The sequence below is a fragment of the Xenopus laevis genome, chromosome 5S (genome assembly GCF_017654675.1).
Source record: "Xenopus laevis strain J_2021 chromosome 5S, Xenopus_laevis_v10.1, whole genome shotgun sequence".
NCBI classification, from domain to species: Eukaryota; Metazoa; Chordata; class Amphibia; order Anura; family Pipidae; genus Xenopus; species Xenopus laevis.
In genome coordinates this window covers 103,805,424-103,833,201 of record NC_054380.1, presented here as the reverse complement: position 1 = coordinate 103,833,201, position 27,778 = coordinate 103,805,424, and the positions used below count along the sequence as shown (strand labels likewise).

At 39.5% G+C, this 27,778-nt stretch overlaps 1 protein-coding gene across 2 annotated transcripts in view; it reads left to right on the top strand.

Moving 5' to 3' along the window:
* The first annotated feature begins 2,124 nt into the window (after nt 1–2,124).
* tiparp.S (TCDD inducible poly(ADP-ribose) polymerase S homeolog) overlaps nt 2,125–27,778 on the top strand; it is a 37,560-nt gene continuing 11,906 nt past the window's right edge. Inside the window, exons 1-2 of one of the 2 annotated variants that reach the window (XM_018265740.2) lie at nt 2,125–2,281; nt 6,442–7,430. In XM_018265740.2, coding sequence (XP_018121229.1) covers nt 6,466–7,430 — 965 coding nt within the window. In that variant the 5' untranslated portion in view covers nt 2,125–2,281; nt 6,442–6,465. The other variant, XM_018265739.2, reaches the window with a different exon arrangement.

The window sequence follows — 27,778 nt, the reverse complement described above, 5'->3', positions numbered from 1 at the left end:
CTATTATTCCTCTTTTCCTCATTTAACCTCTTTATTCTCCTAGTCTTTTATGTCTACTTTCTATACTACATTCTTCCATTATTAAGCCTCTTTTTTCCCCATAAAGAAATAGGTAATGACCATGAAATAGGCCAAATGGTTAGAAGCAAGAGGGCCCACTGACACCTGGGCCCACCGGGAGTTTTCCTGGTATCCAGGTAGGCCAATCCGACACTGCCTGTCTTTCTATTCAGGCCCTCTCCTATTCATATTTCAGTCCCTTATCCAAATCTATGCATGGTTTCTAGGGTAATTTGGACCATAGCAACCAGATTGCTGAAAGTGCAAAAACTGTACAGCTGCTAAATACAATGCTGAATAACTAAAAAACTACAAATAATGAAAACCAATTGCAAGTTGTCTCAGAATTAGGGATGCACCGAATCCACTATTTTGGATTCGGCTGAACCCCTGAATCCTTCGCAGAAGATTTAGTTGCATACTGAACTGAATCCAAATCCTAATTTGCATATGCATACTTCCTTGTTTTGTGACAAAAAGTCAAGCAATTTCCCTCCCCACCCATAATTTGCATATGCAAATTAAGATTCAGATTCGGTTCAGCCGGGCAGAAGTGTTACCTTTTGAAAACAGTAATTTTCTATGCATAACATAACAGGATAGTGTGCCTTTAAGTAATCAATATTATTAGGGATGCACCGAACCCACTATTTTGTATTCGGCTGAACCCTCGAATCCTTCACTAAAGTTTCAGATGAATACCGAACCGAATCCGAAATCCTAATTTGCATTTGCAAATTAGTGGTGGGAAGGGGAAAACATTATTTACTTTGCATACGCAAATTAGGATTTGGATTCGGTTCGGCCCGGCAGAAGGATTCAACCGAATTCGAATCCTGCTGGAAAAAGGCCGAATCCCGGACTGAATCCTGGATTCGGGGCATCCCTAATTATTATTGATGTAATAGAAATGGATCTGGCAGAGCAATACACCCTATTGGAAGTAGTGGAATAGTAATAGTTGTACTGAGCTCAGAAATAGAGAAAACAAAGGTAAAGAAAAAAAATGCATGTTTGAATCAAAACTGAAGAATGACATCATGTATATAAAGTAGGTCACATCCTGAACATAGTCTGTATAGTAGGGTGATACAAAGGCAAGTCATAACAACTTACAAATAAATTTGTCAGAAGAGCTTACAGACGGAAGTAGAGTGAGGACCCATTAACAGGGTTGCCAGGTCTAATTTTCAAAACCAGCCCAAAACCAGCCGAGAGGCACTTCAACAGTAGCCCAAAAATAGCACAATTTTTGCAGTGAAAAAATTCTAAAAAATAATTTATGTTAAAAAACACCTTTTTAAAATTTTCCCTGTTTCCCATGAAGCAAAATGGGACAGATTAGCCCGTCACCAGGGGCATAACTACAGAGGGGGGCCCAGGAGGTATAGGGGCCCCATACAATTTCAATATATATTGGTATAACAGGTCAACCTCTAGACATTTTGGTGGCCAGCAGATTTTCGTCCCAAAGTTGTCTGAAATTGAGGAAAGTCACTGGAAAACGTGAGAATGCTTAAGAGGGACGGAGCCCAAAGTCTGGTAACTCCCGACTTCTACAGAAGTCAGTCCCATTGCATGCTGGGTATTGTAGTCTTACATTATACTTGGCAGTTGGCAAATTGTTAGACAAAAAACATTACCCAACATGCATTGGGAGGGAGACACAAGCTTGGCACATTAGAGCAAGAAAAAACTTTGGCTGGTTTCCAAAGTACAAACCAGCCAAAAAGTAGCCTACATCCGTACATTGGCTATTTTGTATTTTCAAAACCCGCCTGGGCTTTAAATTAGTAGCCCAATTTGGCTGGAAAACAGCCAACCTGGCAACCCTCGGACACAAGCAGCTCAGTGCAGCATATACAGAGCCTATGAATGAAAGTATCGTGCAGGTGAGACAGTGTCCAGCAGATGGCAGTATAAGCTCCAGGAGGAAGTACAGTAATACAGGCTGTCCCGCGGCTCAATGGAGAGTGTCTCCTCCTGCTCCCCTTATGCTCCTCTCTTGAGTCGTGCAGCCTCGTGTGGGCGTGGCTTGCGGCAGGAGATATTTAATAATGTTCCACGTGAGGGATCAGGACTGGACTTGAGCTGCTGTAATGGGAAGCTTGTCACGTAGGGAGCAGCAGGCGAGAGCGGGGCTAGGAATCCCTCCCACCTCCCTGTAGAACAGAGGCTCAGCCAGGGGACAAGGAACTCAGCCTGGCCCCGGCACTGGCGGGTAAGTGTCTCTTTGCCTTCGGTTAGTTCAGCGGTGTATGGACAGCTCCCCCGCCTGAAGCCCCTCCGCGTAGTGTGATTATATCAAGTTGTGGACTTACCTGGGATCTAAAGGAATCTGCTGCATGGAAACGGAATGTCCTGGCAAGTTTCATAAAGAAATTGATCTTCTACCCCCTGGTCCTGATCCACAGGTTGCGCCCCTGCCCCTTGTTCTTTGGCCCCGAGCTCTCCCTCTTCCATTGGTTATGGGCAACCGCTGGTGATCTTCACCCAGAACAAAGGGATTCGCTCGGGTCCACTTATTATGCGGAATAGTTGCTTGACATTAGACAGTGAGCAGTAGGACCAGGGCCCACACCTTTCTGACTTTCCTTCTGCTCACTCAGGGGCTGAGTTGAAGTTCAATAATAATGCCTAAAAGGGGGTTCTCTAGCCAAACCTGCTTAATTGAATGGAAATCTCATTCTAAGCAACTGCCCAATATTCATGTATTTCAACATTTCTATAGTGATCTGTATATTTGCTCCTGGCTGTTTCTATTCTCTGCGCCAGAGCCCAGCTGATTTTAATAGACCCGGAGGAAAACTGTTCTGTTACATTGTTTCAGGAGTCAGAACCGGAAAAACAGAAAGGGATAAACACCGTTTTCAACTGCTATTGCAGTTACAAATAATGGTAATCCTGTTAAAAAGAGGGTTTAGGGTAAGTTCCCCTTTAATGATGTCAAACTTTACTTAGGCATATGGGAATGTGCTCTAAGGCAATTGGGGAAGAGCCCCTGTTTTTTAAGACAGTGTTGCAGATGGTCAGCAGGTCCAACTCCAGCTTCGAAGTTTATTGTACAGATAATAAAAGAGATAAGCACTAATTTTATAGTGCTAGCTAGAGATCACTGGGTGTAATTAAATGATTTCCATGCCTAGTGTGATACTGCACCATTTGCCTCCTTTGTTTTGTAATTAGAAGCTCATTTCCAACCGCCACTGCTATCAACTAGAGCAAATGGAGTCTTATGATCCCCGCTTTGCCTGTTCCCTCCCCGCTCAACACATTCCTTGTCTGCCCTAATCCCACTTGGTAAATCGCACGTACTCGGATACTTGAAGACACAATAGGCCGACAGAATGTCAAACATCCAGCCCACCAGCTGAAGAGAACTACAGATCTCTACATTGCTTTGGCTTGGAGGATTTAGGGGGAAGGCAGGGAGCTGTATGTATGCATGTATAGATGTTTTTATTTATATAGTGCCATTGAAAGGTGAATGGCCCCAAGTTTGCATTCCTGAAAGTGTCCATTGTATTCAATGTTAAAGTGCACCTGTTTCTCACAGTCCAATTGTATTTCTTCTCCATTTACAGGAGATATATACACATTCATTCGGATGCAGCAACATCAATCAATGTAATTTAGGGAGATAATAGTCCCACTCTGGCCATATTTTAGACCTTAAAGAGGAAATCCATCACTGGATCATTATCACCCTAATAACATGGGGTTAGATGACCTTTCTTTATGTATATATTTCCATTGCCATTGTTCTGTTTTTATGCTGTGTGATATAGGACAATGTGCTAGGATTGTGATATATTGATGATTGTAGCCTTACGACTGTGTAAGACCACATTCATTTTATAATTTAGAAGTCATTTACATTATAAACTGTTAGAAGAGTTTGTGGGAAATGTGGCAGAGTAATCATATAATGATCAGTCTGCAGGTATATTCCCTTTGTGCCAAGGCATAAGATATACCCATTTTCCAATACCTTTGCCATATGTAACAGCTATTTTAGAGATTTAATACCAGACACACCAGTTTGTAAGAGTACAGGTAAAATATTTTGTAATGAAATGCATACAAATCACTTCCTGTTTTTATTGACCCTATTATTATGCTCATACATAGGCTGATGCTGGCTGCTGTTTCAGGGTTTTATTGTTGGATAGCATGAATGAGACCATAGTAATGGCTTTTTAAAGGGGTTGTTTACCTTTAAATATACTGTTAGTGTGATGTAGAGAGTGACATTCTGAGACAATTTGCAATTGGTTCTCATTTTTTATTATTTGTGGTTTTTGAGTTATTTAGCTTTTTTTCAGCAGCTGTCTAGTTTGCGCCATCTGGTTTCTAGGGTCCAAATTACCCTAGCAACCATGCCTTGATTTGAATATGAATAAGAGAGGCCTGAATAGAAAGATAAGTCATAAAAAGTAGCAATAACAATATATTTCTAGCCTTACAGAGCATTTGTTTTTTTTTGTTTAGATGGGGGTCAGTGAAGAATGTAAATAATTAAAAAAAAACTATAAAAAATTAATAATGAAGGCCAGCTGAAAAGTTGCTTGGAATTAGTTATTCTATAACACACTAAAAGTTAAGTTAAAGGTGAACCACCCCTTTAAGCATCTGATCTGGCCAGGTAAAAGAGGATTTTGGGCAAAGACAACTGAATGCACAGTGTAATCATCTTAAGGGCAGGACATCATAATTAGCCCAAATTGGACAATTATACTAACGTCTGGTGACCTGGCCAAATAAGCAGATGTGTATGACTTGCTTACATTACTGAATTGCATGTTAAGATTTCAGTTTGACCTCAGGGAACCCCTAGAGCGTACCCATTATGCTTATTATTTGAATCATGGCACTCTGGTGAGAAGACAGACGTACTGTTCTCCTGCAATACAATAGACTGCAATCTGCGGGCCCTGGATCACATGTGTTTGGGAACCTTGTTTGAGTGAGCATAAGCTTACTGAGGCCTTGGTGCAAGTCAATGCTTAAAGCATATTGAATGTGCTCAAACATGTCTACTTGTGCTGCTGAGAAGCTGTGTGAGTCTGTAGGGAAAACCTTTACATGAATAGTCCCTTTGGCACACAGGGAGATTGACCTTGAATGACCTGTAGTGGATAGGCGCATTTTGGTAAAATACCTACAAGTATAAATCTTTTCACATATATGTTTTTCGTCAATTATGTATTTACTGTATATCGCCTTAAAGTATTTACCAAAGGAATGTATGATTTCGTTTTGCTTTCCCATGACTAACCCCAGTCATTGCCGAAATACATGAACCAGAGAGAGAGGTGGTGAGGCCATTGGGTGTGTGAGCCACATTAGACTCAGCAAGCCTCAGAGTTGGGAAACGGGCATGTGAATGTACCAGACTGGGTGTGCTCCAGAGAGGGAAATAGTGAGAGAGACAGGGTGTGTACACATGTCTGTAATTAAGCCATGCTTGTGTATTTTGCTAGGCCTTTTAGGGATACACTATGTGCCTTTTCAGTGTTTAATGGAGAAGGAAAGCTAATAAGGCAGTTTATTGCCAATAGATTAGCCATAACAGTGCAAGCTTGAACGATATTTTTATTCTTAAGAATGCTTTTCCATACCTGAGTAAACAGCTCTGGCAGGACACTGTCTCTGTTTGTTTAAGATAGCAGCTGCCATATCAGCTTGCTGTGACATCACTTCCTGCCTAAGTCTCTTTTTGCATGCTCATAGCTCTGAGCTCAGATTACAGCAGGGAGGGGAGCAAACTGAGCATACCAAAGCCCTGGAGGTTTAAGCTGAAAACAGGAAGTCAGATACAGAAGCCCATGTGTACACAATAGAAGGAACGAATTGTGGTGTTTCTTTTGACAGATGACTCTGTGCAGCATTACTTTGTGGGTTTACTAGTAAATTCATATAGTCCATTCTGATAAAGCTTACTTAGTTTTAACCATTCCTTCTCCTTTAATGTTAGAAAAAGGTGAGATGTTTTCAGGAGCCGTGTACAGCTGTCTGCAAAACATATTTGTGTTTTTCCCATGTAATGGTAAGCAATGTGAACATGATTTAGAGCTTGGATATTTGATTTGTAACTCTCCAACTATTGTTAAACTACATCTGTCATAGCTAACCATTGAACTGCCAAGGGGATTCTGGGAGCTATAGTTCACAAACAACACAAGAAGCATATGTTGCACATCACTAAGCTAGAGTACACATTCCTACAGCTACTCTATGGTATGTAATATGTAGGAATATGACTTCATTTTGAGAGTTCACTGCCATACAATTCCAAGGGAATGTAAGGATAAGAATTGATTTTGATCAAATATACATAGACCACTTTACACTTTTGTCTTTTGTTCTTTGTTTCCTTAGGCATATTTGAGGCAATTTGAAGCCATGGAGAACTCTATACAAATTATGGATACTGCGCCTCATGGGGAATGTTCTGTAAAGGTCCCTGGTTCTAACATAAGTGATACCCATATGAGTGAAAGAGACTTTGCCAGAGAATCTAGCAAAATTCCACCACTAAAGCCATGTTTTAAAAAAAAACAGGCTCCGAAATTATTAGACTCGGAAACAATAAATGCTCTACGGCCAATAATTACTAGTTTTTTGGGATCTGGGACTCTTGATGGAATATTTGTGTCTAGGAATGGAGCTGGGAATACAAGTAGTTTATGTGAGCCAATTGACAAAAAGGCACTGGGGATAGAACAGCAGTGCACTCCAAACAATTCACTGATATCTGGGAGTCCAAATCTTAGCCCCTTAAAAGACCAGCCACCGACCCTTCATACAGAGCAGGAAGATATTGTGGTACATCAACCCACTGTATTAGAGACAACGGAACCAACATTTCCATCAGATAATTCAAATGTGACTGTTAATAATAATAATAATAATACTGCCAATGGGTCTTTCCAAGATCCTCTCCTGCAGACAGTCTCAACAGATTTCACCAATCCCGGCTTCTTGGATAAGCTACCAGAAAGCTACTCTTCAGGGTTATTCCAGGATAATGGCTCACTGGACCAATACAGTTTAAACCAAAACAATTCCAGCGCTGGAATATTTCAGGACAAAACAGAGGAGGCATCTCTACTTCTTGTGTTCGAACTTCTGAATCAGTTGCAATATCATGTCCACCAAAAAGATGGGGTAGACATTTGTGTGGATTTCCTACAAGGTTTGTGCTTTTATGGAAATGATTGCCAGAAACATCACACGGTGTTGCCATATCATTGGCAGGTTAGGAGGAGAGCTACTGGCATCTGGCAGAGTGTGAACGATGATTCTCAAGAGCATGTGGAAAGACTCTACTGCAGTCCAGATAGCGACCGAATCAAAATGAGATATCAGTAAGTATATTGTACACGGGTATGCAACCATTTCATAACCTATGTTGTGTTTTTTGTATTGGGGATGGACCAAATACAGGCTTCATCATAAGTGGAACAATTTTGGAGAATAAGTGCAAAAGGGGCAATTCAATGTGACATTGACTTTTTATGTAGAGATATTTGTATTCCAAGACAGGAATTGTTTATTGTATGCGGACTCCTGATTAGTGATGAGCGATAGATTCCAATGAGTGAAAAAAAAATAGTTGCGCATCAAAAAAAAAAATTGTCACCCTTAGACTTAAATGCATTTGGCAAATTATATGTTGTTTTGCAGTTTTTCGGGGGAAGCAAAATGGGTCAGATTGGCCCATCACTATTCCTGATTTATGAAGTCATTGACCCCAGTAATTAGCATTGTAAAAGGTAACCATGCACTGGCCAGTAAAATCTGGCAACCAGACTGGTAAATATCCATTTGCTGGCAGCCATAATGGCTCTTACAATGTAGGCCTAGCTTAACTGTTAGGTTGGAGAGTAGCAGTACAAGGCAGATAAGGTTTGGTATCGATTTGGCATTCAATTAATTGTTTTTGGGTGGTTTGATAATTGGCTGAATATAAAATTTTCTAAGAAAAATTATAAATATATAAAAGTTTTCCATTCCCTAATTTTAAGTTTTCCCACATGTAACATTTTATTTTGGTCCCACCAATTTATAATGTATAAAGCATTTCCCTGGATTTTACTCCATTTTTTTTTTCTTGTCCCCTGAAAAACGTAAAATGGAGGTTTTACTGCATGAGTTTCAAGTTAACAGTAACTATGTACACAATCTTATCTTTGGCATGTCTCCTCATAGCTGCCTCTTATGAAAAACTCAAAGTGAAATGAAAAGAATGTTGCCTGTTTTAGCCCTTGGGTCATCCGTAACCTTTTTTTTTCTTTCCACCAAATACTCTGTGCTTAACAACCGTCTTTAAAAGGAAAGCAGTGTTGCTAAATACCACATTTAATGTAAACCAGGATGGCTGTTGAGAGTAGGGAAGTTGCTGGGAGTTGTAGTTCAAATAACTAGTTTAAACAGTGTGAATTCTTTGATTTGGTCTGAATAGCTACATTGCTTTGTGCTTGTGTGGGAAAACACATTTTGTAATATAAGCAAACGTGTTTTGACATTTTGTTGCTCATTAGTCTTAGTATGTACTGTATGTAAGTTTATGAGAATGAGTGCAAACAGTCATTAATGTAAATATAATAACCTTACAATATGAGTTCAGGAGCAGAATCCTGTTCTGCTTAATTTTATAGCTGTGAATGTAACCAAATATTTTTACATAGGGATCCCAGTTATAATTAAGCAATTGCTTCAATATAAGTAGTTTATTATTATTGTTATAATCCTTTATATTGCTCTGACATATTCTGCAGGGCTTTACATACTTCATTCATACCATTTGCTGCTCAAATGGAGTGACCATTTAAGTCACTATATAAATAACCCACATTGAGGCAATAGGGGATTGTCAGCTTGAAATTAACCTTGAAATCTCTGTGGCGTTGTTCCAGTGGGTGCCTACTAGAAGGTCATAAAAAAAGTGAAATAAGTATGTTCTGTCTTCCATAATGCAGTGGGTGAGCCATGTATGTGCCAAGAACTGTATGAATAATGAATAACCATATGCCAATTTTCAGTGGGTCAGGCACAGTTATTCTGTTTCTGTGTACATATAAGGTGGCCATATATGAGCAGAATTGTACAGTAGTTCGACCAAGTGCCCAGTGGGGACGTATACCGTACTGGAGGCCATATACTTTTGCATTATTATGTTTGTTCGGGCCAACTGCCCAAACAATTGGAGCACCAGGAGTTGTGGTTCTTCTTCGCTTCCTTGCAGCCAACAGCAGATGGATAATTCTGTGATCCTGGTAGACCAAGGAGTAATAGTTCTGACAGAAAATGTCAGGACCATTACTCCTTGGTCCACCAGGATTAGAAATTATTCATTGTAAATTGGATGTAGCTGATAAAACCATTGACAGGGCTGTAACAATAGCATAAGCAGAATCAGGAATGTAGTTTTTTGTGCCATTTTAATATACGTTTGTAAAACACACCATCTTCTCAAAATGATATTATTATAAAGCACTACATATATATTGTAGGTAATTATGAACTATAATTATCATTCTAATGGTGGTCCAGTAACTTGCTGCAGGAAGATTGCCCCCTTAAACTCTAGAATGGGCAGCCTAGCCTAGTCATTGGGTGCTGACGTTGAAAGTCTGTGTTTGATCTGTGTAGCTTCTTCAATTTCTTCAATTTAAGGAACGAAGAAGGGAAAATCTATTCTAGATCCTGCTGAAGGTATTTATATGTAAGAGTTAAAATAGTTTGAGAATGTTGGTGGAATTATATTAATAGCTTGTACCCAGAACTCGTTTGACTGCATAGTAAGGAGTGGGGATCCACCTACATTAACCTCCAGTGTTTACTTCACAACAGCAACCTACAGAGCACTGTGGGGAGTGCCACCTGACTGAGGGACAGCTTTCGTTTCACCTCATCTCATAACTGTTGGGGCAGATATACGGGCATGTGAATGGCTTGGTGTTATGTGTAAGCTTTGAGAACATTTCTGTAGGGTCACAGCAACCGGACTTGCTTCACATTTCACAGCAATGTTGCTGTTTCCTGGCAACAGTGGCTAACAGCCTGTTGTGGAGCTCTTGCTGAGTAGCTCCTAAACAAGCAAGAGTGGTGCAGATTTACATGGTTACCACATTACTGGGCCAACGCTATTAATCCCATTGGGTCTGGTGTGCTTAGCTGACATGGACAGCAGCTTGCACAAAGCAAGGAAGTGCTAGTCAGCACTTTGCTCCATCAAACAAACTGGAGCTGCCTAAAGCTCCCCATAGACGCGACGATTCTTCTTGCCGAACGACCGATTTTTAGGGAAGTCCAACCAATCCTTCGAAATTATCGTGCGATTAGTGTGATTCGAACAATCGTACATCTTACCATTTTTCGGCGGACATCTGCCAGGAAATTGATCGGCCAGGTTGAAAAATCTTTGTCGGTCCCAGTACAATCTATCTATGTTTGCAGGGCCAAGCAGGCAGCTCCCCTTTGTTTTCCTGGCAAATTGGTCTTTTTTAGTTGATGGTAAATTCGTACGATTGTACGATCGTTCCGAGAAAATCGTGGTCTCACGATGAGGATCGGATCTTTTAAAAATCTCAACATCTATGGCCAGCTTTACTAGTAAACAGCGGGTGTTTGATATGTTGTGCCCCTTTGGCTGTTTCCCAGTAATCCTTTCTGTGTTTGCTGTAGAAACAGGCCAGTTTGGTGGAATACTGTAGCTCCCAGCCAGCGTAGATGCTTGGATTTGTGGTTCTGTTATAGTGGGAATTAGTGGCGTAACTAGATATTACTGGGCCAGACAGCAAATTATTTTTCAGGCCCCAAAAATGTTTAGAGGTTAATCTGTTTTATCAATATTTATTGAAGCTGTATATGAATTAGGCCCTCATGGGCCCAGTATACCTCCTGGTGCCCCCAGAATTTCTCGGCCCACAGCCGACCCTAACCCGCCCCCTCCCAATCCGCACCCGGCCCTGGCCCGCTGCTGTGCTGGAAGCCAGAACTGCTAGGTCGGGGGCGGGGAGAGCAGGAGAAGAGCTTGACCCGGACCTTCCCATGACCCAAAGATTTTATGCAGGAGACGGCCTAGTCCCCTGCCATAAATGCTGGCAAATATTTTCTGGTAGTGTTTGTTTCCATTCTCATCTACTTTATGTGGTGGAACTCAGGAGAAAACAAGCCATCTAAAGTTGCCCTTTTACAAGATATTATCATTGGTTAATCCTTTTTTTTGTTTTTTTAAGCTTGGAATTATATCATAGATGGTAAAGTATCTTGTTGTACTTAAGGGCTCTTACACACGGCCGTTCCGACCTGCGCTCCCCTGTGTTCCGTTTTTTGGCGTTCAGCCGCAGGGGAGCGCAGGAATAGACGCAAGCCCCATTTCAAATAATGACTTGCGTCTATTCCTGCGCTCCCCTGCGGCTGAACGCCAAAAAACGGAACGCAGGGGAGCGCAGGTCGGAACGCCCGTGTGTAAGAGCCCTTTAAAGTGGTTGTTCACCTTTCAAAAACTGTTTTCATTTCAGTTGTTTTCAAATTGTTCACCATAAACAAAACCTTTTTCAATTGCTTTCCATCTTTAATTTCTTATCGTTTTCCCAAAATTTAAGTTTAAAGTTCAGTGTTCCTGTGTAGTGCTTGAGTCTGGCAGCTCAGTGATCCAGGAGCATTCTGAACTGTTACAATTTGCTACATTTAGTTGATTCAATTATTTGATACATTTCTCAACAGCATCTGTGGAATATTAGTTGGATACTATTGTTACAATTCTAACTGCTGCTTTTAATGAAGCTCAGGGATTCTGCTCAGCAGGGACAAAGATAACAAATGGATCAACTAAATGTATCAATTTAAAACAGTAAAAGAGTCGGCAACCCCCCCGAGCTGCTTTAGAAGGGGAAAAATTAAACTTTAGGGTAGGAGCACACTGGGCGATTTGGGGAGATTTAGTTGCCTGGCGACTAATCGCCTCGTCTTTACGGCGACCAATCAATCTGAACGCATCTGCATCTGACAGTTGTGTGGCGTCGGATGAACGCTGCGACACCATTCGACATTTGTATTTCTTACCTTATTTTCTGTCGCATTCGACTTGACGCCTGCGTTTTGCGCAGCGCGTCGGATCTGCCAAAATCAATTGCAAGTTTTTTGTGTAGTTCTACCCTTAAACACATCTCAATGCAGAGACCAAGACAGTTTCCACCAACACAAGCTTCTAACTCTATACACTGAAATCCACATTTGGCTCACTATACATGAATACCAGATGTATTATCAATATATTATTACCATAAACATTTTTATATGAATTCAGCTGCGCCTTGTATTTAGTGAGCCAATGTGATTTTTATATGTCCATGTGTACATGCTCTTAGAAGCAACAATAATTTACAGAGCAGTTGTGTTGTACCAAACGTGAAAGGTTTCTTTCAGACTGAATTATGGTGTCTGAGTTCACAAGACGGCTAGAAAGAAACCCAAAGCCATATAACATTCCGCACTCTGTATCCAAGCTTCACACATAATTTTGTTCCAACTGCAGAAAGCGTGAGTGTGAAATGCTTACACACCTTCAGGGTCTGCCATTTGACTCCTCCTAATTATCTTCCCATCCGGAGCCCAAATAAGGCACAGTCGTTTAATGCCCATTTTGCATCTGAAGTGTAACCTTTTCATAGTAAGTGACTAAACGACTGACATTCATAAGCACACACAGCTGCGTTTTGGATTTATTCATATGTATTTATTGGCTCATTAGAAGATACTTTAAATGCTGATTGGACTTATTAGATGAAACTATAATAAATGGGGGTCTTCGGGGGATGCAGAATACGGTGTCAATTAAGTAAAATAAAGAGCAGATGCAGAATGGATTCAAGTACTTCCATCTTCAACATTCTAAAAGTTAATTAATAGGTGACCTACCCCATTTGCTTGTATTTAGGACATGCTGGGAGTTGTAGTCTAGCTACTGAAGGGCAACAGAATACCTCCTAAATTATAGTGCCTGAATAATATTAATCTCTATGACACCTCAAATACGGAACAGAACTGTTTGGAGTAAAAATAAGCATTTATAGTTTTCCGTGAAGGTGATAAAGCAGATAAGGCATACTGAGTACTGCTTGGGTGAAAGGGCCCCAGAGATGTGGCGTTCAGCTGTCTGGATATGATCAGTAATGAATTCCTAGCTGCACATTTTCTCTCTTTCATTTGTATACGAACTAAACTAATTGGTTTCTTGTGCCGAGTTCCAAGCAAGTTGGCAGCCCTTTGAAGAATGGTCTTGGGGAATCAGCAATCACAAATGCATCCCCTATTTATGTTTAATTGAATAAACAGTTTAAAGTTTTGGGAGCAGCTGTCACCTGTATGTCATAGCTGAGAAGAGGCTGCTGCTTCTTCTTCCCCTTTGAAATACAAGAAAGTTTAACTCTTTCAACCCCACACAGATTTCCTTTGGGTGTTTGCACATGGGAATCTTTACTTACCTATTCCCATATAGTGCGAAACATAATGAATTCCACCTGCAATCTGGTACTTGGATGCACTTGTGTGAGTACAGGTGTGTTTCAACAGGGGAACACAGTTCGAAACGCCTGTGAATATGATGCATGATATGGTGACACACATAAACTAGACCAGGGATCCCCAACTTTTTTACCCAAGAGCCACATTCAAATGTTACAAAAAGTTGGAGAGCAATACAAGCATGAAAAAAGTTCCCCGGGTGTGAATTATAAACTGTGGCTGACTACTGGTGGACCCTATATGGACTGGCAGTCTACAGGAGGCTATGTTTGGCAGTGAACTTTGGTTTTTATGGAACCAAAACTTGTTTCCAAGCCAAGAATGAAAAAATAAACACCTGTTTTGAGGCCACTGGGAGCAAAATACAAGGGGTTGGTGAGCAACATGTTGCTTGTGAGCCACCGGTTGGGGATAACTGACCTACACAATAAAACCCCAATAAACAAATAGGTGCAATTCTGCCAGACTGCATGTACAGTGGAACAAAAGTTCAGGAATTGCAAGTACGGTAATAATTACTCCAGTTACCTTTCTGAACACCAGTGCATGTAACCTGATAATATTTGAGAGACTAAATTGCCGTTAGATCTATTAGATTGTGGTCTCATGAGCAGGGCCCTCGTGTTTCATTCAGTGTATGATATGTGCAACTTGTAATTTATATCTGTAATAATGAAGTTGCTGTTACTAAAGGATGCATGATTCCCCAGCTTGTATCTGCTGGTGGATGTAAGAAGGAAAGAAGAGATGCTTTATTCAGTTCATTGCCAATTTCTTTTTTGTTTTTGCTCAAACTAAGTGAGTTTAATCATCTTTCTCCATTTGCTACATCTCTGTCATGCAAGCAGAGAGTGATCTCTGTTGGAGGCCTCACGTGTTGCCTCTTTACATTTGGATGAGGGGACAGTGGAAATTTGCTGTTAAACCATTCAGTCATGTGTTAAATATTTGAATGGAGCTGTCACACTGACCGTTCCCACTTGCTGCAGTTCTGTCCAGTGGAAAACAAGAATAGCGCTTCTAGTCTGTTTACTAAAGGAGGCGAAAGATCACATTCCTGTGCCTGCGTTATCACACATTTACTAGCGTGTGCAAAGGGTTTATTAGTTCATTATGGCAGATTACAAGAGATGAGAACTATCGTGCAGATGATATATTATCTTGAATGATCTTCCGCAGGCAGAGCGTGGATTATTTTGCTGAAGTGTATGGTTACTGTAACTATGATATAAAGGAACCTGACCCCAGTCACTCAAAAAGTAGGCCCTTAAATTTTGTTAAAAGCTTGGATATTGAATCTTCTAACTCCCAACAACCCATTTCAGCTATGGCATGTATTATAATGTACATCTGAAGGAAAACGTTTTCCAGTCATTGTTCAGTTTCAAAAAGAATGATAAAGCTGTGAACTGTTTGATGTGATTGTCTGTGTGAGCAGTTAGTTGAAGCAGTCACATGGAAAAATGCAATTATGAAATCAAACTACTTGCTGGGTGCCCTTTATATTCCCTCCTTTTGTACTTGTGTATTTTAGCTGCCATGTTGTTTCTGCAGCAGAAATATCCTCTATAGATGTTTGTTCTATATCAACATATGGTGCATGCCTTGGCTATAAACCATACGGCACCTCCCATATATAGGGATACAGGATATTTTATTGTCAATACAACTATAACTTGTTACAGTGTATTGAAATTAAGTCTCAACAAGTCTCCTCAATAAACCATTAAATAAATAAATCTGATGCAGTGGGAGAGAGTGTACCAGACTGGAGATGTGCAAAACAATGGCATATTTCAGCTTTTACTAAATTGCTATTTACAGCTTCCACTGCCAGCAGGGCTGTAGGGTAGACTAGCAGTTACAAGGCTGAATCAACTGCAGCCCTAGATGAAGCCTACTGCTATAATGTGTCTTTAAAGGAAACTATACCCCCCGAACAATGTAGGTCTCTATAAAAATATATTTCATAAAACAGCTCATATGTAAAACCCTGCTTCATGTAAATAAGCCCTTTTCATAACTTTTTTAGTAGTATGTGCCATTGGGTAATGATAAATAGAAAATTGCCATGCTAAAAAATAAGCTCCGCCCCCTGGGATCCTAGGATTCACGGTGCAACCAAACAAACCATACATGTTAGGTCACATGAGCCAATTAACAGACAGAGTTGTGTCTTTTGCTTCCACACTTCTTCCTCTTACAGTTAGAGTTAAAGTATTTCTGGTCAGGTGATCTCTGAGGCAGCACACAGACCATCATGAAATGGAGGTTCCAGGCAAGAGCAATATTTACTTAATAAAAGAGCAATATTTACTTACATATATATACCAGTTTGGTAAAATTCTTTAATCTGCCACTTAATTTGATTTATACTGTCTGTTGCCTAAGTATTCATTTTGTCATATAGTTTCCCTTTAATTCATACAATATTTTTTGAAAGCTATCTTTTCTCCGTCTTGCTGAGACATCTAGCAGCTTTTGCATTCAAATTATTCAGGTGCTGATACAATGGCTTGCTGGGGACAAGGTGTCCTTGCCTTTTACGTGCCTAGAAGAAATACTAACTCATCTAGGGTAATGAATGGGGAGACTGGACTTAGGAAAAGTTATGTTCACCTGACCCCATGTAGCAGCTGTTAAATGCAGCATCTTTCCTCATCTCTGGAATGGTACTCATCTGGTTACATAGTGTTCCAGCTACTGGTGCCGGATTCTCTATTCTTCTCTCTGTGAAATAAAATCGAATGGCCGTTTAGTGCAAAAACAAAATCACAGATACGTAAAAAACACTTTCTTTATTACTTTCATGGGAGGAGGGACTGAAACATATGTTACTTCTGAATAAATTTATCCTAATAATATTTGTAGATATACAGTATGTTCATCAGAGGAAGGTAGGCTTGAAGTCAGATATGGCAGACACTTCCTGCTATTCCTTCCAAGGAGTAAGTTGCGTGGTCAGAAACAGGGTTCCGGAAAGAAAAAAAATAGAGGCCACAGTTTAACGGCCCTAAAGGTGGCCCCAGACAGGGAGATCCGCTCATTTGGCGACATCACACATTGAAGTGGGCAATATTGAGCTGATCCGATCGTTGGGCCCTAGGGTCCAACAATTGGATCAGAATGGAGGCCAAACGGGCAGTCAGATCTGGACACCACATCAACGAAAAGATACGGCCGCGACCCAACGGGATTTCTTAACCTGCCCGATCAGCATCTGCCTGATTTTCAGCCAGATGTCGATCGGAACGCCCGTTGGTTGGCCCCACACACTCGGTCTGTCTGCAGCTTTTATCGCCCCACGTATAGGGGCCTTTAGGGTAATGGCAAACAATATGTAACACATAGAAGATGGTAAAACACAATAAAAATTAAATAAAAGTCTCACAAGCAGGAAGTTCTTCTCCTTTGGAGAAGATATTTTACCTGGTGCCGTGTCCAATGCCTTATAACAGGAGTGCCCAAAAGGTAGATCAGGACCGACCAGTAGACCTTTAGCTGGTGATCAGTACATCTCAAGACACTGTCAACAAACAGCTTGTCTAAATTACCCTCCTGTTTCATTCTGTTCATTCAGATATTGATTATGTTAAGGTTACATAAGGAATAGTGGTTTGTTGAAGTAATATTTTCCATGGAACAGAACGCTAACAATGCTTTTATGGAGGTAGATCATAATCACTAATAGACCTCGCATTAGTAAAGTATGGGCACTCCTGCCTTATAATTTGCTCCACTCTCAGTTTGAGATAAATACATTCCATAAAGCAGATAGCAAGTCTTTGCAGCTTTTTGTCTTCAGTTCTTGGGTTAACGATTGGCTCTCCTTTCATTTTTGAGATAAAGAAGTGCTTCATTTTCATGATTATGTAATGGAAAGAACAACCTGTATTATAGTACGTACTGTGTTCATAAGCCATATTGTGCATTATAGCTGACTACATAGAATTCTGTTTCATAACATTTATACATTGTGACACATAAATGAGCTTTCCATTGGCTGATGGCACACAGGGTGTTTTCTTTGCTACCAAACATGGGAAACACCTGACTGTACTGTACCAGTATACTGTTCACAAGTGCTTTTGGCTTTATGCCCACAACTTTTTTCCCACTAAACATGTGGCATTGAAATCCCTAAAAATCACCCTCTTTTGCCTACTGTGGGGATAACATTAAGGGGCAGATTTATTTATGGTCAAAGTGAAAATTGTAATTTTTGAATTTCTTTTTCGCCTCTCAAATTTGAACTGTGAGTTATCCAAACTCGATTCGAGTTTTAATTCGAATTTTGAGATTTAATACTCTGGCCCTTTAAGAACTTGGATTTGACTATTTGCCACCTTAAACCTGCTGAATTGCTGTACAAGTCAGTGGGAGAGGTCCAGAAATCGTTTTGGTGATGTTTGCAGCTTTCCGGACTTTCACATTTTTTTATGAAAAAAAAACTCTAATCGAGTCTTTTTAATTAGATTTGAGTTTTTCTATTTCAAATCAAATTTGATTCAAGTTCATTCCAAGTTGGGAAAATTTGATTTCATTAATACATTCTGTTGGTGTGGTTCCGCAGCATGCTGTCCCCTACAATTCTGTTGCCATAGGCCCAGGCCTTGGTGACCTTTCCACAAATCTGGGCCTGGGGCCATTGGTGATCATGTGTTTGTGTTTATGATATCACTATTCACGTTTATAAAATATATTTTACAGTTTTTTTTTTAATAGTTTGTGAATTTCTTTAATGGTAGAATCTTTTCTCAAAGCTTTTGCTTCAATGGCCTCATTGCCTCATTGTTGCTGTACACAGTTTGAGCTTTCAAAGGATTATCTTAGAGCAGGGGTCCCCAACCTTTTTAACCCCTGAGCCACATTTAAATGTAAAAACAAGTTGGAGAGCAACGCAAGCATGCTAAAAATTCCTGGGGTGCCAAATATGGGCTGTAATTGACTGATGGAAGCCCCTATGTGGACTGGCAGACTACAGGAGGATCTGTTTGGCAGTGCACCTGGTTTTATGTAACTAAAACTTCCAAGACTGGAATTCAAAAATAAGCACCTGCTTTGAGGCCACTGGGAGCAACATCCAAGGGGTTGGAAAGCAACATGTTGCTCACAATGCCACTGGTTGGGGATCACTGTCTTAGAGAATGGTTTTCCAACGCCTTATCTGCAAGTGGTTATCGTCAGCCAGGATTTGCACCAAGCAATTCCTCATGACCTGTACTGCTTTTGCTTTGCCTAACAGTACAAATGTGCTGCAAGAGATATAAAAGCCCTCACCCCACTGAATTTTGTCTTTGTTTCCCTTCACATTTGTTTAATGAAATGCAAATTCCACTTGAACCAAGCCAATAATTTAAATAACTCTCAAAATAGTTCCTTTTACATTTTCTTAATTTGGCAATACCACTGGCTGCAGTGCTTTTTATTATCGTCGGGTAAAGGGTCTTAGGGTTTAAGTAAGGACGATTTACAGTCTGTTTAAGCACATTACATTGTTACTGCATAATTGGATTCTCTGCTGTGAGACAATGATAGAAACAGCAGGCTTGGGCACATTCATATTCTAGGCACTGTTGGAGTTATGCAAACATAGCTATTTACAACTACAACTAAGCAAAGTGCCTATGCAAAATTTGTAAATACACAATAAACCGTAATCAGATATTGCCTGAAGGAGAGCTGCATATTTTGCATTTTATACTGAACTGTAATTCAGTAAAATGCCTGCTGTAGATCAGTAAAAGGCAACTTTCTGTAAATTACTGTATAGGTAATAGTTTTGCCTCCAAAACCCACTTTTTTATTTATTATTTCAGTAAAAAACAAAAACCCTGAGATTGAAACTGCCTATTTAACCTGAATAAGTTTCTGTGTTTGGGCTTCAAGCATTTCAAAATCGATAGTGTAAAAGAGAGATAAGTATACAATGTTTTCTCAGTCACTAAAGAGGAAGGACGGTTGTGCTAATCAGTTGTTTGAATTTGATATGGACATTCATCAGAGACTTGGATAAACAAGAGTACAGACTCCTGAAAGGAAGAGAAGGGGAGAAAGCTACAATTCATCGCCAGTCAGAGTTGAAATATAACATGTTCCCTGGTCATAAACATACCTGCTAAAGCTGTAGTTTGATCTGTGGCCATTCCTCCACTCTGCGTGCAAACTTGCATGTCCCACGGGTTTCTCTGACCCTTCAAATCTGCCTTGATATGGAAAAAGGATCAGAAGTGAACAATTTGGTGTGCCACTTATTTCAGTACAACTATACTGTGGCAACCCTTGCTAGAGCTGCTTGTGACCTTGTCTTTAATTTTCACTGACATGGTTCTGTTTTCTTGATGTTTTGTTGACACATTTCCAACGTTTGAAATTCATGGCGGAAAATCCCTACAGGGTTGAATAGACATTCCCTAATGAAATTAAATATTGCTTGGCAAAAGTGCTCATTGTAAAAACAACGTAATTGTATCTATGGTATGTGCTACACAGTGAAATGGAAATCTGAGGATACAAGACCTGTGGCCTTGCAGCTTGTTTGAATTTGTATTGACATGTAAAGTTACTTCCACAGGTGGACATGTAGCAAAACCAATGGATTTTGTAGAAATCCTGCCCCTTTAATCAAAAACATGTCTAAGTGCATTACATTTTTGATGATGTAGTATAAGCACACAGGAGCATGCCAACATCAAGATGGAGTGCAGACTTGCTTCAGTTTATGTTTGAAAGCAATTTCCTTACTTGATACATAAACTTCACTGCTCTTATGAATTAGTGCAACAAATTCAATTGCAATAAGCTAAGCAAGTAAAAGTCCTGTGTGTAAGTGACAAACAACAGATGCCCTAACTGAGCAGTCCGTGCAGGCATGGTTTTAATGGCATGTCTGAGTCTGGTACATCACCGTCTCCTTACATCACTGTGCTTGCTTAGGTTTCACCACAAACAGGCCTGGACTGAGAATTAAAATAGGCCCTGGCATTTCAGGTACACAGAGCCCACTCAGCCCACATAGAGGCCCAAACAGCCCCCCACCGCCCACTAAATACTGACTTTCTATGGCACATTATAGCAGCCCCTCTGGCATTTGCCAGAACCCACAGATTGCCAGCCCGGGCCTGACCACAAATATGATGAAAAAACAGTTACAGCATAATTTCAAAGCATGGATGTTGCATGTGTGTCTGTAAACTTCCAACATGTCCTACCAAAATCCTTTAAACCAGCAATCCATAACTTTTCTTTACCATGAGCCACATACAAATATAAAAAGAGTGGGGGAGCAATACAAGAGATAAAAAGAAAATTCCCTTGGGGTGCCAAATAAGGGCTGTGTTTGGTAGCCGCTATCTCGACTCGCATTTTTACGCACTTGAAACTTCTGCAATCTGGTTGCTAGGGTCCAAGTTGCCCTAGCAACCATGCATTAATTTTTATAAGAGACTGGAATAATCAGTAATAAAAAGTAGTAATAACAATAAATGTAGGCTTACAGAGCATTTGTTTTTAGATGGGGTACAGTGACTCCCATTTGAAAGCTGGAAAGAGTCAGAAAAAAAGGCATAGAATTAAAAAACTATAATAAAAAATAAAGACCAATTGAAAAGTTGCTTAGAGTTTGCCATTCTATAACATACTAAAAGTTACCTTATAGGTGAACCACCCCTTTAAACAGACGGCTGGCTTTTTGAGGTTGGTATAGTTTGTTTTGTGCTCTGATTGAAGAATATTTTAACAGATTTCTAATGTTCTTTGTTCTTTTGTTTACATGTGCCCTCTGTAACACTTATAAACTTTTGACAGTGGGCAAAGTACTTATCTTGGGTTGTGACCTATCTGAATGGGTACTGATTGTGGGCCCTGTTCCTTTAGATTCATTACTACTTGACATCAAACATTTTGTTTTAACCTTAGTTCTCAAAATGACATATCATACATTCCAAACTATAGATGTAAATAAATTAAGTAAATGAAACAAGAGACTAGCAAATCACCTCTGTATTTCAAGTAGTCTTACTTGGGACTCAAGTCTTACTTAGGTAAATTTTCATTACTTGCACATATATTTCAATTATTTTAAGAATTATTCCATCCATATATTCCTGGTCCTTAAAGATAAAGTATACCCCTGAACATGGCAGAACATATAGAATATACTTTCCTAGTACTATGAGTCCTTAGATAATCCCATAAGAAAAATTGGTGTTTTAAGTACTAAAGTGTATCTATTTAGCTTGTAATTAGCACTGTGCTTACACACCAATGAAGTGGTCTACAAAGCTTCTTTGTAGATATAACTTGCATTATTTCCTGTCAGGTGATTAATGAGGGACACATAGAACTTCCCAAAATGGTGGCTCAAGGGAAAAAAATGTAAAATGGCAATAATATACAATAAAATGATATGTGCGTGAGTTACTTTTTATTATATATATGCAGATATATTTTAATTTCTATAATATATCTACATTGTCACCCCTGAATAAGGTATGTGTTCCATGCTGGCCACTTAAAAGAGCCTCACAAATTATGTTGCAGCGTGCAGTTCTCTGAGGAATGGGCCCGAGCTATATCACGCCCTCAAAACCCTGCTTAAAATTGCCTGTTTAAAATTCATGTGTCCTCTTTTCAGTGTCACGCAGCAGCTTCAGTAATTATGGGTTGCACTTGTGAATCAGTGTGGGTGTTAGTGAGCTGTGCATTGATGAAAATACACACTATGATATTAGGCATAATTAAGGAGTTAGCTTTCTCCACGAAGAGGAGGATCCAATGATAAAGCACCTCAATGAGATTGTAAAGGAGGAAACAGCTATTTTTACTGTTGCGATTAAAGGAATTATGAGTTAGTAGTTGGCTTTCTAGGGAAACTGTGAGCTATTAAAATTCTCAGCCTTTGAATTGGGTTTCTGTTTTTTGTTGTAGAAGAAGATGAATTAGAGTTTTGTAAAGGTATCTTTGCTGTAAAAATAAATATGGTAATATTAAATCAGACCCAAAGTGGCAAAAATTGGAAAACACAGGAAGAAGAAAGTCTCTTGTATGTAGAGCTTATAGGCACAGACAAGGGTTTAATTCGTTCAGCCATCACAATGTTTTTGGCCTATAATTGCCAAGACTGAATCTAATCCTTAGCTAGTGTTCCAAGAGATAGGATCTGTGTTTAGTTTGGAGGAGGCTAGGGTTAGGACCAGATGAGCCTGAAATCAGCCTGCTGAAGTCCGCAGGCCAATTTCAGCCCCCAACCACCAGCTAAATCCATTTCTGTGTTTGCGTCCAGAAGTCTTGTGTCGGATCTGACAAAAACACACTTGGTTGATGTTGCTGAGGAAACGCAAGGCTTTCAATTTTGAGCTGAAATTTTTGGAGTGTGTTTGCTCCAGAGCCGACACAAGACTGCACGTGAAACCAGAAGAGGATTCAGCTAGCTGTTGAGGTCTGAAATCGGCCTTCATATTTCAGAAGATTAATTACGGCCAGGTCTGGTCCTAGACTAAAGGTGGAATTCAGTATTTCTTTCTGACTATTTGAATGCATGTGGATGGAAGAATTGTTTAGCCCTGTATGTGCTGGCTGGCACAAATCAAAAAGAAACCACTGTTTAGAATGTAAAGAGTTAAACAGATTTGTTCTTGTACAAACAGTTTATGTATGATTTAATTTGCATTTCTGATACCTATAGTACAGACAAAGTATAAGCTCAGTGGGAATCTATTCTTTATTCTGTCTGATAAGGTTGATGGCAGAGCAAAACCACTCTTGCTTCCTTCTGTTCAATTAAATGGCAAATGCCTTACCATGACCATTAGCTTTTTTTAATGTAGAGATACTCTAGTTAGGGTCCTAACTAGACCTGATACAGTATACAGAGTATTGAAGGAGAACTGTAATTGCTGTTTTTTATGTGCTCTTAAAGTACTGTTGTTTTCTTTATAGCCTGACCTAATTTGAATGAGACTGAAGGTGCTACAAATTATCCCCATATGCTAACAATCTAGCATTCAGAAGACGTAATTCAGTGTAAAGCTGAACAATGAGTGTTTATTTCAGGGAGGGGTCTGAATGTTACTGTCAATGTCAGTTGTATTTGACTTGACCACATCATGGAAAGCAAACTTCTCAAGTGCTTCCTGTTAGAGATGAGACTCCAGATTATGACAGTTTTCCGGCAGATGACAATATTTTGATATATAGAAGTACAGTTTAAATCTTAGGCAAAACCCCCTTCTATTACTGGAGGGCCACTGACTGTCAGGGTTAGGGATGCACTGAATGCACTATATTGGGTTTCGTCTGAACCCCCGAATCCTTTGTGAAAGATTTGGCCAAATACCTAACCAAATCTGAATCCTAATTTTGCATATGCATATCGGTGTGGGAAGGGAAAAAGAGAACCGCGCACGTAGCGCACAGCTGAAAAAAATTCTACTTCCTTGTTTTGTGACGAAAAGTCAAATGATTTTAATGATTCAATTTGGCTAAGCATGAGGATTTGTCCTGAAAAGGCAGAATCCTTGCAGAATCCTAGCTGAATACTGAACCATATCCTGGATTTCTAGTCTTTTGGGCATTCTACAGATCAGAATTGCAGGTTGTACATTTACATAGTTTTGTGATATTCTGCATGCTTGCTCACAGAACACCTGACAGGAAGATTGCAGGGTCTAACTAACCAGGAAGTGAGGGAGAACAATACAAATATCTGTCCATTCATTGGGGCTCATTTATAAACACTGGGCAAATTTGCACCTGGGCGGTAACCCATAGCAGCCAATCCATGTTTAGATTTTTGCAGCCAGCTGCAAGGAGAACAATGAATGCAAACATCTGATTGGTTGCCGGGTAACTGCTCAGGTGCAAATTTGTCCAGTGTTTATAAATGACCCCCATTGGCTGATGCATGTATCAACATGTTTGTGTGTGCTCTTGTTTTGTGTATGAGCATAGTGACTCTTAAAAGGCAGAGGGACAGACTATAGTAGCAGTGTTACAGCTGGGACATTATCCAATGTCACATTCTATTAGAAAAAAATTATTTATACAAAACCATGGTTTATATTGGGACTAATTTATGTCATATATTTATATGAGACCTGTGATGTTCAGGGGTAAAGTTCCTCTGTAATTCAGCTACAATAAGGAAAAAAAAATCACTGATCGGTTGCTAGGGTTACTGCAATAGGCAAAAATAAACCCTAGTTTATTATGGTTTAGCTATTTTAGGTTCCATCAATATAAGACAGTTTTCATCTGCTTTACTGTCATTGGTGTCAGCTTTGTTTGGCAGCTGCTATGGCAGGAGCCATATACTGTTATAATCAATGGAACATTAGATTAAAAATATGACATGACTTTCAAGAGGGCAATGTAGAAGCTATGCTGTGGCCAATGTAGCGAGTGTATAATATTGCCTGTATGAGATGTTTCGGATAATATCAACATGTATCTTACAGATGATAGAATTAAATTAGTCATGTGGTATCTTGTGTCTGCTTGTGTGATGAAAAAGAGCAATTACACCTAGATATATGAATGACACCGTAATGAAAGGTAGCCACTGTTGGCACACACTGACAAAATCCTGTATTCCTGTTCAGTTGTTGCAGGTTAGCGTGACAGTAAGTAGGCCTGTGCTTTTGTCATGCAAATGATTATTTATAGTCTGCCTAGGAGGTTTCAGTAAGTAAGACTCAGTGCAGGAATTTCCTTTCCTCGGTCTCGTACAGTATGTACATGTTCTGTTTCTTACAAATATGCCTTGTTTATCATGAATGAAGTCTTGCCTGAGAATTTAACAAACATTGTGACATCTTCACATCATGTTACAACAACAAAGCAGATCGTGTTTTATGTTTTATGAAGTCTCTGGGGCTCATTTATAAACTTTGTGCAGGGCAGATTGGTCCGCACAGTGAATATATTTGCCTTGCGCATGGTAATAATTATAAAGCTGGATAAGAGTGTGCAATCAGAACTGCAGAATATATATGCGAACACTGCATTTGAGTTATGCCACAACTTTTTGCAAAACAGTTTTTTAATTACTGTCAATGCTATTTTCTTGCACAATTACTTCACACAGTGGCTGCACTAACGCAAACACCCATCTCATTTGCGAGTTATTTGTGAATATTTTGTCACAATACGAATTTGCAAAAGTTGGAAAGACAGGCACAGTAGTGTAATATTTTAGAGCTCAGGAAAAAACATGGGAAATACAGCCATTTATGAATAAATATTCACATCACAAACTTTATAAATTATCCCCACTGTGTGTTCCCTTATTATTTATTTCAGCACCATGGGGAATATAGGAAACACCTGGCTAAGTAAATTACTTATGGTGCCACCATCTATGGAAGGCAAGGTTCAGGGGCAGAAGGTAAATATTTCTCTGGGAAGGCAACCAACAGATGACTATCCATGGGAAACTTTAAACCTAACTTTTAACCTTATTGCATACTTCACATTGGAGATTTTATTTTTGTATATGGCGGTTTGTCCCTGTTTTGGGAAGGCTAAGCTTCCCTAAATAATCACAGTTCTTCAACTATAAAAGAGTTTGTGGTTATAACCGGTTTATACAATGTCATTCTAATTGATAATTTTCCTCTTCATTGGTTGTAGATACTGTGGCCACACATTCCTTATTTACATGTGGTTTATTTGTACATTTTGCATGTAAATATGCAGAGGAAAATTCAACACTCCCATGAAATTAAAATAATGTAAGGTGCACAAAAAGGGCAAAACTTATCACAGATTGAGCAAGATGGTGATCTGTTTCTCAGTAATACTTTGTGGTTTTCGTGTGACCTTTATTAACGCTACATAAATTAAAAAAAACTGGGACAAATAGAGGGTATAGAGTTAGTGAGGGAAGGTAAAAGAAAAGTCATAAAAGAAATACATTGCTGCAGACAAACAATTTTATCAAAGCCTTTTCATTGGTAACTTAAGCTACCCCCTCTTTAGTTTAGATGATTATTTACTGGACGTGCCATGCTATGCTGTGTATTTGGTGTGTTTATGGCCCCATACATATGATATTTTTTCCAGTATAAGTATGGGACCTGTTATCCAGAATGGTTGGGACCTGGGGGGTTTCTGAATACTAGATCTTTACATAATTTGTATCTTCATACCTTAAGTCTACTGGAAAATCATGTAAATATTAAATAATTATAATTATATCTTAGTTTGGATCAAGTATTAAGTGCTGTTTTATTACAGAGAAAAAAAGAAATAATTTTCAAAGATTTGGATTATTTTATTATAATAAAGTCTATGGGAGATGGACATTCCATAATCCAGAGCTTTCTGGATAATGGGTTTCCAGATGACAGATCCCATACATGTACAACATACATTTTTTTGAGCCATGTGATGTCAAACAGATGTCAGCAGTGTCGGGCATGTGAGAATTTAGAGGTGCATATATCATGTTATTTGTGGATTATGGAAGAAATATGACCTTTTTATCTGTGAATACATGATTTTTACTAACAATTAATAGAAATAAACAAGCTTGGAATATAAAAACCCTTTATGTAATTTGGTGATACAGGTATAACAGTAATTTCGCCCCTGTATTTCAAGTAAAACCCCATTGGTCTTTATCTATAGTGTATATACAGTACATACCAGAATTTCGCCCCTGTATTTCAAGTAAAACCCCATTGGTCTTTATCTATAGTGTATATACAGTACATACCAGACAAAGGACAGCAAAGGTTAATTATTCAGCCTTTCGGTCTCACACAGAGACCTTCATCTGGATCCTGATTTTTTTTTGTATCTCCTTAAGTTCTTGTTTCTGAACTGGATCTGATTATGCTAATGTGAGTGAGAGTGGCGCCTGAGGTTTCTAAGCAGAGTTGTTGTGTATGTATGAAATCTGCACAGATCGTTCGCAGAAGGGATTAGTACTTTCAGTTCCCAGCAGGATTCTGCCCAGTTTCATTTTTATTTCCAAATATTTGTTCACAGCTGTAAAACAGATTGTTCATTGCGTTTGTTCTTCCCGGTCTTATGCAGCAGTGGGTAAGGGGCTGGTGTGTGAGTTCACTTCCAGGCACTCGGAGCAGCTCTCGCTGACTTTAGGGAAATGATGACCAATGCTTTTTGTTTGGCTTTTTGCAAGGGTAATAGTGTGAGAATTAGTACATGTGCTTTCCTT